Source organism: Myodes glareolus, chromosome 1, assembly GCF_982192425.1.
Source record: "Myodes glareolus chromosome 1, mMyoGla1.1, whole genome shotgun sequence".
In the NCBI taxonomy this organism is placed as follows: domain Eukaryota; kingdom Metazoa; phylum Chordata; class Mammalia; order Rodentia; family Cricetidae; genus Myodes; species Myodes glareolus.
The window spans coordinates 130,999,535-131,012,046 of NC_142026.1; the positions used below are offsets into that span (position 1 = coordinate 130,999,535).

A 12,512-nucleotide genomic window follows, 5' to 3' on the forward strand; every position below is an offset into this window, starting at 1 on the left:
GTCCTGTTTAAACAGCTTTAGTGCAACCACCATTGTCCATGACCCCAGAAACTGTGAAAGATGTTGGATTTGGTAGCCTTGTCTTACCAGGTGGTTCTGTTGCCAGCAATCTTGCTCCTTCAACTCTACCAGCTGGAAATGTTTTTAATCCTCCCAATAAAGCAGAGCCTGAAGACAAAGTACCTCACCTTGCAGAACACCAGATTCCTTCTGGTGAGAACACCAGACCAGGTAAAAATAAATAAATAAAAAAAATAAAATAAAATAAACCAACCACTGACTATAAACCCCTAGACAAAAAATTAATCTCATAATTATTTTTCTGAAGATTAGTGCTAAGTTTTTATGTGTTACATATGTGAAAGTGTTACTGCCCTTTTTTCACAGGGATCACTGTGTTCTCTCCGTGCTCTGCATTTGTCACTTTGAGAAGTGACATTCTAAAGGGTTGGAGACATAGCTCAGTGGTAGGTGCTTGCCTAGCCTGCACAAGGCCCCTTATTTTAATGCCCAGTATTATTAAGACAGTTACAAATTACATTCTATTCAGAATAATACTGGGTTTTAGGCCTTTTCATTAGACCCAGCCCTCACCCTATGGTGCTGCCTCTGGGCATTATGGTCGGAATATGATTCCATATTGTTTATTTACAGGAAGACAAGGATCAGCAATAGGGGTGAATAATAGATACCCTACCAGAATATTATCTAGCTAGAAATGGTGTTTCAAAGCATTCAGTAATTTTTAATAGTCCCGTTGTTTGGTATCTTTTTTGGTTTTTTAAGACAAGGTTTCTGTATAGCTTTGGAGCCTGACCTGGCACTAGCTCTCATAGACCAGACTGACCTCAAACTCATAAGAGATCCGCCTGCCTTTGCCTTCTGAGTGCTGGAATTAAAGGTGTGCACCACCACTGCCCAGCCCCATTGTTTGGTATCTTAATAACATGCAAAAAATCTGACATTTTTGTTTGAAAAGATTTGTGCAGAGTATTTTGTTTTAATATGTGGATTTCACTCCGTGTGCTGTTAATAATCTTAGGTCTGATATTCATCCTGTATCTGGAAAACTGATTCTTTGACGGGGTAGTTGAAGTTCGTTTGCAGAAATTATAGCATTAATAATATATTTCCCTTTTTATAACAGTAACTGTTACTTCAAATGATTTCTTTTTTTTCTCTTTTAGTGATTCCAAATGATATTCCCAGTAGTGCTGCAATGCTAGCACAGCCGCCTGGCCCTGCAAACACCTCTGGGATCCTGTGCGTGCAGAGACCAAATGTGTCAAGTAATTCTGAAATTCTGGGGGTTCGGCCAGCTAATGTTTCCAGTAGTGCTGCGATTATCGGAGCACAGCCACCAAATATTCTAAATAACTCTGGAATTTTGGGCATACAGCCACCAAATGTGTCGAGTGGCTCTGGACTTCTTGGAGTACTGCCTCCAAATTTGCCTAACAACTCTGGACTTGTAGGACTACAGCCACCAAATGTTACAAATCCTGCTGGACTTTTGGGAACACAACCACCGATTGGACCTCAAAACTTACCTCCATTAACTATCCCAGCTCAAAGGATGCCTGCATTGCCAATGTTGGATATCCGTCCAGGACTAATACCACAGGCTCCTGGACCAAGATTCCCTTTACTACAGCCTGGAATTCCCCCACAGCGGGGTATCCCTCCCCCATCGGTACTTGATGCACCTCTTCATCCGCCACCCCGTGGACCTTTTCCTCCAGGAGATCTTTTCAGTCAGCCAGAAAGACCTTTTCTGGCTCCTGGAAGACCAAGTCTAGACAATGTTCCCAACCCAGATAAGCGAATACCACTTGGGAATGACAGTATTCAGCAGGAAGGGGATAGAGACTACCGGTTTCCTCCTGTAGAAACAAGGGAGGGCATTACTAGACCTCCCCCAGTGGATGTTAGGGATGTTGTTGGGCGACCTGTAGACCCCAGAGAAGGTCCTGGAAGGCCTCCATTAGATGGTAGGGATCATTTTGGAAGACCTCCTGTGGACATGAGAGAGAATCTTGTGAGACCAGGTCTAGATCATCTTGGTAGAAGAGATCACTTTGGCTTTCCCCCGGAGAAACCTTGGGGGCATAGAGATTTTGATGAGAGAGAGCATCGAGTTTTGCCTGTCTTCGGTGGTCCAAAAGGCTTGCATGAAGAAAGAGGTAGATTTCGGGCTGGAAATTACCGATTTGATCCTAGAAGTGGTCCTTGGAACAGGGGATTCGGACAAGAAGTTCACAGAGATTTCGATGACCGCAGAAGACCCTGGGAGAGGCAAAGGGATAGGGATGACAGAGATTTTGATTTCTGCAGAGAAATGAATGGAAATCGTCTTGGACGAGATAGAATTCAAAATACTTGGGTCCCCCCTCCTCATGCTCGGGTTTTTGATTATTTTGAAGGGGCCACTTCTCAACGAAAAGGCGATAATATGCCTCAAGTTAATGGTGAAAATACAGAGAGACATGTTCCGCCACCGCCCTTACCAGTACAGAAGGACCCTGAACTCTATGATAAACTGGCATCTGCAGGTGACGTAGACAAGGAGGAGAGCGGCACAGTTGCTGATGTAGAAAGTGAAGCAGTGGTGGTAGAGAGCACAGAGACTGAGGGGACATAACCATCGCTCAGTAGGTAAAAGAAACCTTTTGTAAAGTTGTCATCTCTGTAAGAGGGTAATGGCTGACTGCACCAGAGTTGTTCACGTTTATCTGCCAGAACTAAGTTAATCTGATGTTCATGTTCACCTCTCTTAAAATAATTGTACAACTGACTTGTATAGCATTGTTCTAATATGAACATGGTAGGTAAACATTTTTTATTTTTCTGATAAAGTATAAATGTTGCCCCAGATTCTTTTAACGTCAAGGAGATGCTAACAGCTTTGGAGACTTCCTATGGAAGAGAGGGTTTTAGACACTGTCGTTGGGTTGGTTATGATAATGACATATTTCAGAACAGCAAGGTGTGGCATATCTTCTCCATATCTCTAGGCTGCTGCAGGATTTTAAGGTAACAAACAAAGCTGTGACATTTTACACAAGGACTGGCTTTAGATTCTTGAGGAGCATAATACAGAGATTTTAAGAAGTGATTTTGTGAAAATCTCCACTCTGGTCTCTGTACTCCAAAGTAAGTGTGTGTGATTTGTTCCTCATGCTGCAGTGAGTAAAAAAGAAAAAAAAAAGCAAACAACATAAATATTAAACTACGTTTCGATGTTGGGTGAATTTTGTTTTTAGATGCCAATAAAACTTGTTTGATAACAGTGTTCTAGGAATTGTATTTTTTTAACCTACAAATTCTTAAAACTGAATTGTTAGTAGCATGCACTTAGCTGTGGAAGTTTCCCATTGCCATCTAACAGCAATGAAGAGTTATGTGGTGGTAAAAGCCTGTACTTTATATAAAAACCATGCAGTCTGATTAATGTGTCCGCAATATCTATGTGTATTTATTGTGTAAGCCATGTAGTTTTCCTTTCTCTGAATGTCTGTTTCTTTGCTCGTACAGAGAAAAGGTAGAATGTTTTTTAAAAGTTTAATAAGGAACTCTTTAAAATTTGATAGAAAATTGGAAACATTGGATAAAGTAACATTGCTCATCATTATAGCTTTTAATCTTGATAAATGTGAAGAAATTAGAAAGGAATGTATTGCCAAAGAGGCAATCCTGTAGTGCTTTTGTTCAGTACAGCGGAGCATGAAGCCAAGTGCAGTGTGTAGTCAGATTGCACTTAGTGCTTCCAGTTTTTCACTCTATTTGTTGTTCTGTGTAGATAATACTGTCCTTATGGAGTTTAGTTCACCTGCCTGCCCTGAGTTTCTTGATTGCACAGTGTGTACTGTATTGATGGACTTAAGAGATTTTAATATACCAGGAATAAAGTGTCCATCGTGTACTTTGTAGGCTCTGGGTAACATTGTTTAGACAAGACTAGGATAAACTGAGTAGGTGAATTTGGTTTGGCTTCTTGTTTGTGTTTGCCCTTAAGTTTCATTTATTTGCTGTTTTCTTTTGTGTTTTCTACATATAGTTTATACATGTAAAATTTAAAAAAAGCCATCGGTGTATTTTAGTTTCTTGTGGAAAGCTTTCATGTGCTTGTGTGAGCATCATTTCCAGCAGCTCGTGTGCTCTGTCTAAAGCCCCTGCGCTGTGGCAGAGTACACCAGCATGTTAAATGAGATTTGTTTGTGTACATTTCTGATGATCTAGAGAGCTATAACTTTTGTGATCAAAAATTGTCTTTTTCTCAGATGGTCTAATACAGATAGTAGGTTATTTGGGGAAAGTAGGTAAGAGTAGAAGTATTTAAATGCTTAGTTCCAAAGTAGTTCAGTCAGTAGTTTCATTTGATTTCAGGTCTTTCCCATCGGATAAAGAATCAAAATTGTAACCTTAGGGCAGAGCACATGTTCAGGAAAGACTGACTTTGACCTCAAGGAAATGATACTGAGCACAGTTTCTCAAAATGACTTTAGTTCCATTTGCTCTGATCAGAATTAATGGATGGTTGGTTTAAGTTAAGTAGCAGTATAAATAAGACTTGTTAGCGATTTTTTTTTTAAATTCTAAGCCTTTGACCTTCTTATGGGGGTGCTTGAGATATGTTGCACTTGCGCTAGTTTGAAGGTTCTAGAAAGTACAAGTTAGCCTGTGTCATTTTGAGTGTGTCTGGGGACTCTTGTATGATTTAAAAGAAATGGCAATGATGTTGTTCCTCCCTTTTTCCTGTCTAGTTATATAATGTAAAGGAAGGAAATACCCAGCCTTGTTTACTGAACTAGGATTTCCTTCACCAGTTTGTAAACATTCGAGAGAAGTTAGTTGCTGTATTTTGATGAGTTTGGCTTAGGACCTGCCCCATTTTGTATGCCTTTGTTAACAGTTCTGTCACTAGAATGCTACCAGTTGGAAGTATGTGAGAAGTGCCCCAACCATTTAATTCAGTGTTTTGTGGTTTTGCAGACAGTACCATAGGAGACAGAGTCACATAGCTATACAAGGTTTGTTTGTTGCTGGAGACCGACCCCTGAACAGTTGCATGCTGGCGGTTCTCCCACTGAGACATACTCCACAGCCCCATGTAGTTTTAATGTGATGCCATACTCTTCTTTGTAATTTAGCACACTGAATTAATTATTTTTTAAATGTGTAAATATTTCATTAAGCATGATCTCCCTTCTTAGCATTAGTGTGTGTACTGCAATTGGTAACTCCTGCAGCACATAGAAACATGTAACAGTGTTATCTGGATCTGCAGCATTCGGAGTAGGCTGCTCATTTTAGGTCACTGTAGGTAGGTAAAGAATCTGAAGTCATTTGGAAGATCCAGTAGTATAAATGGCCCGTTTAAAACTCAAGGTCATAATTTCCCATGACTGTAAAATAATTCCTGACTCAGAGATTTTTTTTGAGTTAAAAGGGTCATAGAGTCAAAGAAAAAGGAGACTAAGTAGACAGCAGACAGTTTAATGAATGTGTACTAGTGAGTGGATTTGGTACACAGCCGGATGCTGAGTGAGTGACTCCAAGAATATTAGATTTTCCTCACTGTGTATTCAGGTAGGCATGGCCTTTGAACCAAGGACATTTTATAGTCAATTAAAATATTTTTGTTGTATCTCATGTGCCTTTATATTAATAAGACATTGCTTACTAGGTACTATGTTAACAGTAAAATATTTCAGTACCTTTTAGATTTTTCCCTTTACAAACAAGTTATTTTACTTACATACTGCAGAAGGCAAGAGGAAATAACTAATTCATTTTTAAGGCAGGCAGATGAAACACTAACTCCTTTAATCACAGATGATGTAGGGTGGCATAGAATTTTGCTTTTTTTAAGTGTTCTTGCTGTGGTTTTTATATAAAGTACAACATCTTTTAAACCATGTGAACTGTGAGCACTAAGAAATTAATGTTTACATCTAAAGAAAAAATCATAAGTTTAATGGGAGAAGGGTTAGTAATGATGTTTTGATCAATACACCCTTGTGAAAGCCGACATTAAAATCAGTAATGGCATACTGTAGGCACACACAGAAATTTATTTGTAGCATGCTCCCTGTGGATCCCCGCTTTCTAGGAAGTGTTCGCAGTCACCTCTGGAGCCCTGAATATTGTAAGGAGCTGTGCAGGTGGTCATTCCAGACTTTAGGGTCTTCTGAGAGGTTTCATGACACTTATAAATGTATGCGTAAATTCTAAAGACATACCTTCCTTCATATATGTTTTTTGCTTAATTCCACCCACATACTTTGATTCCAGATATACACTGAATATGTTCCTTCCCTGCTCATTTTTAGGTCAGGGTCTTCGTCGGCAACTTAGACGGGCCTTGAACTCATGATAGCCCCCGTCCTCCTTAGTGATAGGATAACAAGTGTACGTAAGCCTCTATACCTGGTTTACACATAATACTCTTTAAATCGTTTTCTACTTAAAATATTCTACTTTCATAGAATTATTTTTAGTGTTATAAGAAAACAGTACATTTATGCCAATTGATGCTGCAGGGTGATTAAAATGTAGAGATCATCATAGCTTAAATTTATATTTTTTAAAAATGAACTATTGCACCAAAAAAAAAATTGAAAAGAAATCAGTGAGTTGAATACAAGAAGCATTTTCTTTACTTCTATGTGCTTTTTATAGGACAACTCGGGTTTTTACTTTATCATATACTTGGATATTTTAATTCTAGAAAGAACCGTTAGTGGATAAAGCTAATGGTTATATTGATGAGGAACTGGCGTCAATGTCATTAATAGGACTGCATAGATGGCTTCTACATCAGGAACTAACATAAATCAGTGGTTTCTCTAGATAGACTCCTTGCTCCCAGTTCCGTCCCCCCAACACATATGTGCACTTAGAATTGCCTTGCTTTGTTCGAAAGGCTGTTGAAGATAGAGAACAAATACCTTGAGCCTTCTTTCTTTTCCCTACTCTGACTTTCTTCTTTTGTTACTGTATCAGAGGGGAGAAAGGTGTGACGGGGTGACTTCAGATTTATAAAATGTTAACTGTTGCATTCAGTAGACAGAATACATTCTGTGTGAACACAGGCCAGGTGGGTGGTTTAATGAGTGTATACCTTGCATAAGACCACAAGTCCCTGAAGCAATCTGCAGGGGATTGGTACTAAAACTTTTTCCTAGGTACCAAACTCCAAAGGCACTCAATTGTATCATCCATGTACTTTAAATCAGCTGGACATACTGTTAAGTCTAGTAAACGTGTTGTAGCGGCTGTCCCTAGTTATTACACTCTATTGTTAAGGGATAATGACCCAAGGAAAAGAGGCTGTGTATTCAATATAGAGTCTTTGGATTTTTAAAATAATTGTCATCTGAATCTGAATTGATGGAGTCCACCAGAGCAAACTTTCTGAATGCGCGGGCTTGAGTGCAAATATCCTTTGTTTCCTCCTACCCTACCTACCTGCCTGCCTACCTGCAACTGTTGTGCTGGGATTTTTTGCCCTCCCAGAACTCATGGCTGTAATGGAGCAGTCAGGACTGGCAACTGATTGTGTGACCTATATTAAAAATGATTTCCACTATCCTGATCTTTACGCTGTTTCCAGCGTTTTAATACCTTAACTTGTTGAGTCTCATAGAACACAGGCCACTCAGGAGTCTACAGCAGTAAGATCTTTAGTTATACCAGAGTCACATAGTGAATCCATGTCTTTAACAAAAGACAGATAATAAGCAATATTAAGTTTTCTATTTTGTGAATGACAAGTTGAAGAAGAAAAGAAGAACAGGTAGGGGGCAACCAACAATATTGAAATACTTTTTAAAATAATGCATTTAAAATTACTGCTTTTTGGTTTTACAAACTGGCCTTAACAGTTGGTAGAGTGTGTTTGGGCAGCTATTGAACCTCCAGTCCTTGTTCTTCGTAGCTGACCAGTCTTCACTGAAGATACCCATAGCTAATACCCAGGACGTATACTGTTTTGGGGAGTGGAATAATTAATTGCATCATGTTTGTGAGGCAATCCTATGGCCACCTTAGGGTCTTTGTGGTATCTTTTGCTTAAGAGAAACTTAAGTAACAGGTGTAAGTGGCTTCCTTAAGTCTCGTAATTTGTATTTGAGTGAACATTGAAATCTTGTTACCAGATTTAGAAGTTAGTATATGCCAATTCAAAAAATGCCCAACCAGGCTTTTTGGGATTTATGGTTTCATTAATCACCAAGTTCCCTTTTTGTGGTTACACATGTACATTGTTATTCCTCCTCTTACAATGTCTAAGAACTCACTTCATGGTTTTAAGTTTGCTCAGTGATGTGCTGTCAACTAGTCTGAAGCAGGTTTATATTGTGTTGATGCTAAGTAAGGTTTCGTTTAGAAAACCCTTTTCCAACTCCCTTTCCCCTTGAGGATGCTCTGTAACCAGTGGAGGAGGACTTTGCAGGTCTGCATTGAGGGTGTGGTTTTTGACAACTTCAAAAACTCAGTTTTGTGCACTGTATGTATAATAAAGATTTAGTAAGTATAAAACCATTCTGTACATAATTTATTGTGCTTGGATTAAACAAAGTATGAAGTAATAGTACATACATTGAGCATTATTAATGCTTGCTTGCCACTTGAATTCAGTTTAGAGACTAGCCTTTGTGCTTTGTGGTAATGTTTAATTTGCAATTATTTTACCTTATTGAAATGCATAACAAGATTCTTCAAGTATTCAAATTCCTAAGCTAGTTTTATACAGACTTAGTTTATAGCATATTGTGACACCACATCCAGAGTCCTAAACCAGAGACTGAATGCTGGCCGTGTTACTGCCAGCCTTCCCTTCAGAGGAAACTCTCATAGAATATCTTAGGTAAAGCTTGATTAGTACATGAAATAAAATGTTACTCTGGTGTTTTCTTGATAATGGGAGTTTCCTACTTCATTGCAGTCAGTTTTTTACTTTAGTTATCTGGACTTGTTTCAATTTTGAAGGCTAATTTGATATATGTGCTGTGTAAACTAGACTTCTGTGGAACTTGAATTTGGCTTTGAGCCCTTTAGATGGAAAGGTAGTGTGACCATGCTGAGCCTCTCAGGACTGAGAGGCTAACCTTTCCACGGAGCCTTTTCTGAATCCATTACTTCTCAGTTGTCTTTCCCAGTAGTCCGTGACTGTTTTTAGTTTTCATAGTGCAGGCAGAGAAGGACTTGGAGGAGGAGTTTTAACCCACGTGGCAAGTGTCCACAGCTTCTCTTCAGAAGTAGTCACTGAGGGGCTCAGATGGCCCTCTCGTCCCCACTGCTGACTATCTGTGTGCCCTCTCCCACCCACACTAGCTTTACTGGCTTCAAGGCTGTAGTTCTCGCCTTAGGAGAGTGGACTGTGTTGATTAGCTTCCTGGAGCTGCTGTTAGCATTTTGCCAAGATGTGTAGCAGCTAGCAGTGTGAGTCAGGGTGTGGGCAAAGCCCTGCCCCCTCCCCCAGGCAGCCTCCCCTTTGCATCTTCTGATAGTTCTCAGCTGCCCCTGAACTGTCCTTAGGTTGTGGATTCCTCATTCTGGTGTTGCCTGCGGTTGTGTCTTCGCACTGTCTTCTGTGGGTGCATACCCGTGTTCAGATTTTTTTTGTTAAGAGGTCTGACGTATTTCAGAATGTTTTGAGGGGTGATAATGATCCCATCCTCAACAGACTGGGTAACTATTTAAAATCCATATAAATTGACATCCTAGAAAATAGTGGAAAGAGTGGACACATCTGAGTGCCATTATAAAATGACATTGGCTGTTACAGCAGTGAAATTTAAAATTCCAGAATTTTGTTGCAAACCAGCAATCAGGTTAGTTCTCACTACCTACCTTCTCAGGTGAATGTATAATACCCCTACTTGGCCATTAACGCTTGAGCTAATGGAACGTGCAGAGAAAATTTAGTAATATTAATTACATCACAACAAGCACCCACTAAATTTGTTCATTAAAAAGTGGTTGATGAACTGGGACTCGGCAATGGAGCACCTGACTAGTGTATGCATGGCCCTGGGTCATTTATGATCCTCCAGAATGAAAAGGAAAACGTACTGAAATCCAAGTTGGGTGAGCTTGGAAAGGTCCACACTGAGTCGTCTTAAGATGACCCTGGTAGCTTTTACAGAAATTTAGTTGAGAATTTCTGTGGGTAGTCTGTGAGGAGCACCCAGCACTTTGGCACCATGTCACTTACTAGGTGGGTCTTTATTATGGCCAGTATAGCCCTGATGAATCAGGCAAGTCAGTGCTCTATGGTAATTGCAACAGTTAAGGGATTATTTACGCAGAATTAGACATTAGAACCCAGAGTCAGTGAAAGGGGCGTTGTGTAGTTCTTGGAATTCTGTAAGTTTTACAAGCATTCTATGTGTGTGAATCCCCGACTCTTTATGTCTCCATGACCAAACCTGGACCTGATGTCCTAGGTAGAGGGCCATGATGGGGAGAGACAGATCTGATGTCCTAGGTGAAGGGCCATCATGGGGAGAGACACAGATCTAATGTCCTACATAGAGGGCCATCATGGGGAGAGGTTCCTTAAGAGCTTCCTTCCTGTCATTCATTGTCTGAATCGTGTCCAGTTAGAAACAGTTTCTTGAATGAATCAGTATTGCTCAATTTCTTATGCAATAAAGTGAGGAAATCAGGTTTTTCAGGATATTTCCCCCAGTGGTAATTGGAAAAGGTCGATTGTTTTGAAATCGAGCAAAGCAAAGACTTCCCTTGAATATATCCATGCTTAAAAAGTTGTTAACCCTGGAAATAAATTGTGTTGATCACTTCATTGGGTTGTGTCTGACTCCTTGTATTGTATTTAGAGTTTTTAAAAATTGCTATTATACCTTCCCACCATATGGTATTGAGAACTTGAGCATATTATGAACCATTTCATCCTTAAGTATGAGAATTTAAGATCTCAAAAGCCTTCTGTGTGGGGTAGAGAAAGGAAATGATTGCTGGAGTATCCTGAATTTTCAATCTGTCTAGTATAATTCTAGACCCAGTGATACAGTGACAGGCAGTTTAGACATACAGAATAGAGCCCCAATGCAATATCATGGCAGTAACAGCATAAAAATTAGGTCAGGCAGTGGTGCTGGCGCATGCCTTTTAATCCCATCACTGAGGAGACAGAGGTAGGTAGATTGCCGAGTTAGAGGCCAACTTTGTCTACAGACTGGCTGGGTTGTAGGACAAACAAGGGTTATGCAGAGAAATCCTGCCTCAAAACAAAGCCAAAGTTATCCTTATTTCCTTATCAGATTAACAAGTAGGAAAAGTAATAACCGATTCCTGGGGGGACAGCTGAAATTGTTCCTTTCATCTAAAAAGCCATAGCTGAAAAGAGCAGTCCTTTGAGTGTGCCTTTTATTGTTGGGCCAGAGGAAGGCAGGGAAGACTTCAAATGGAGAAGAGTGCATAGTTGCCCTGCCCAGTATTCACAATTCAAAGCCCAAGGGCAAAGTGAATCAGTGATTCCCACTGCAATCTGCTAGAAATTGGTTTCCAAATTACTGTTTACATAGAGCCAGAAAGGAGCCTTCTTCATGCCCTGAACAGTTCCATTTGTATGGTAGTAAAATCAGGCATGTGGTGTGGGGACTTGCACATGTAGTGTGGGGAACAGCAGATGAACAGTAGCTGGGAGCACACTTTAGTTTCCTTTTAACCAGTGCAGCTGAGTGAAATGTGCCAGTTAACTAGGGGTGGCACACGAGGGTCTTGCCAAGGAGAATCAAGCCACGTCACAGGCAGAAATGATTTTAAGGGGATAAGCAGGTCTTGCAGCCTTACCATTTGTGAAATCCCAAAATGGAGGCAAACACTGGCTAGGCATTCAGTTCCACCACGTTTGGTTTTTCTTTGGACAATTTTATTTTTCTCTTGTAAAGCTTTATATGATTGTCCTGGTAGACAAGGACAGAGCCTTACCTTGGAACACAGTGTCAAATACCCACAAAGGCATCCTGAACAGACACCTATTCTGACTGGGAGTGATTGAGCTAGGTTGTTCACACTCTCTCATGGTAAATGTTTTCTCTTTTAGCGATTTCCATTTCCTAGCAGTACAATTCACAATTGGAAATAGATGTGTGCACATTGCAGTACATACATACACATGTGTAATTTAGTGCCTCACCCTTCACAAAGCCTTGTAGATTTTTTAAATTTTTATATTGTTGACTTTGATATTTTCATGGATGTAGACAAGTTAAAGCCAGTATTTTCTTTCTCTTTCTTTCTTTCTTTCTTTTTTTTTTTTTTTTTTTTTTTTTTTTGCTTAAGTCTCACATTTGTTTATGAAATGTGTTACTTCCCAGAACTTTAGTACCTAATAGTTTCTCCTCAGGGCCAACTCAGGCTTTAGGAATAAGACATTTAAAAGGGACCCACTAGCCCAGATTCAAGACCACAGATGGTGGGAAGAGCAAGCAAGAGGCAGGCTGTGCTTCCTGGGTGTCAGCTGTAGAAAAGTATTCTTAAAT

The 12,512-nt window shown here is 39.9% G+C and overlaps 1 protein-coding gene across 8 annotated transcripts in view; it reads left to right on the forward strand.

The window, feature by feature from the left end:
- Nucleotides 1-12,512, forward strand: part of Scaf8 (SR-related CTD associated factor 8) — a 170,843-nt gene that overhangs the window by 82,410 nt on the left and 75,921 nt on the right. For 6 of the 8 annotated variants that reach the window (XM_087912144.1, XM_087912159.1, XM_087912156.1 and 3 more), the window contains 2 exons: nucleotides 16-231; nucleotides 1,188-3,292. In XM_087912144.1, the coding sequence (XP_087768270.1) occupies nucleotides 16-231; nucleotides 1,188-2,641 (1,670 nt within the window). In that variant the 3' untranslated portion in view covers nucleotides 2,642-3,292. Of the gene's footprint in view, nucleotides 1-15; nucleotides 232-1,187; nucleotides 3,293-12,512 lie in introns of those variants that run through there. The other 2 variants (XM_087912147.1, XM_087912146.1) reach the window with 1 other exon arrangement.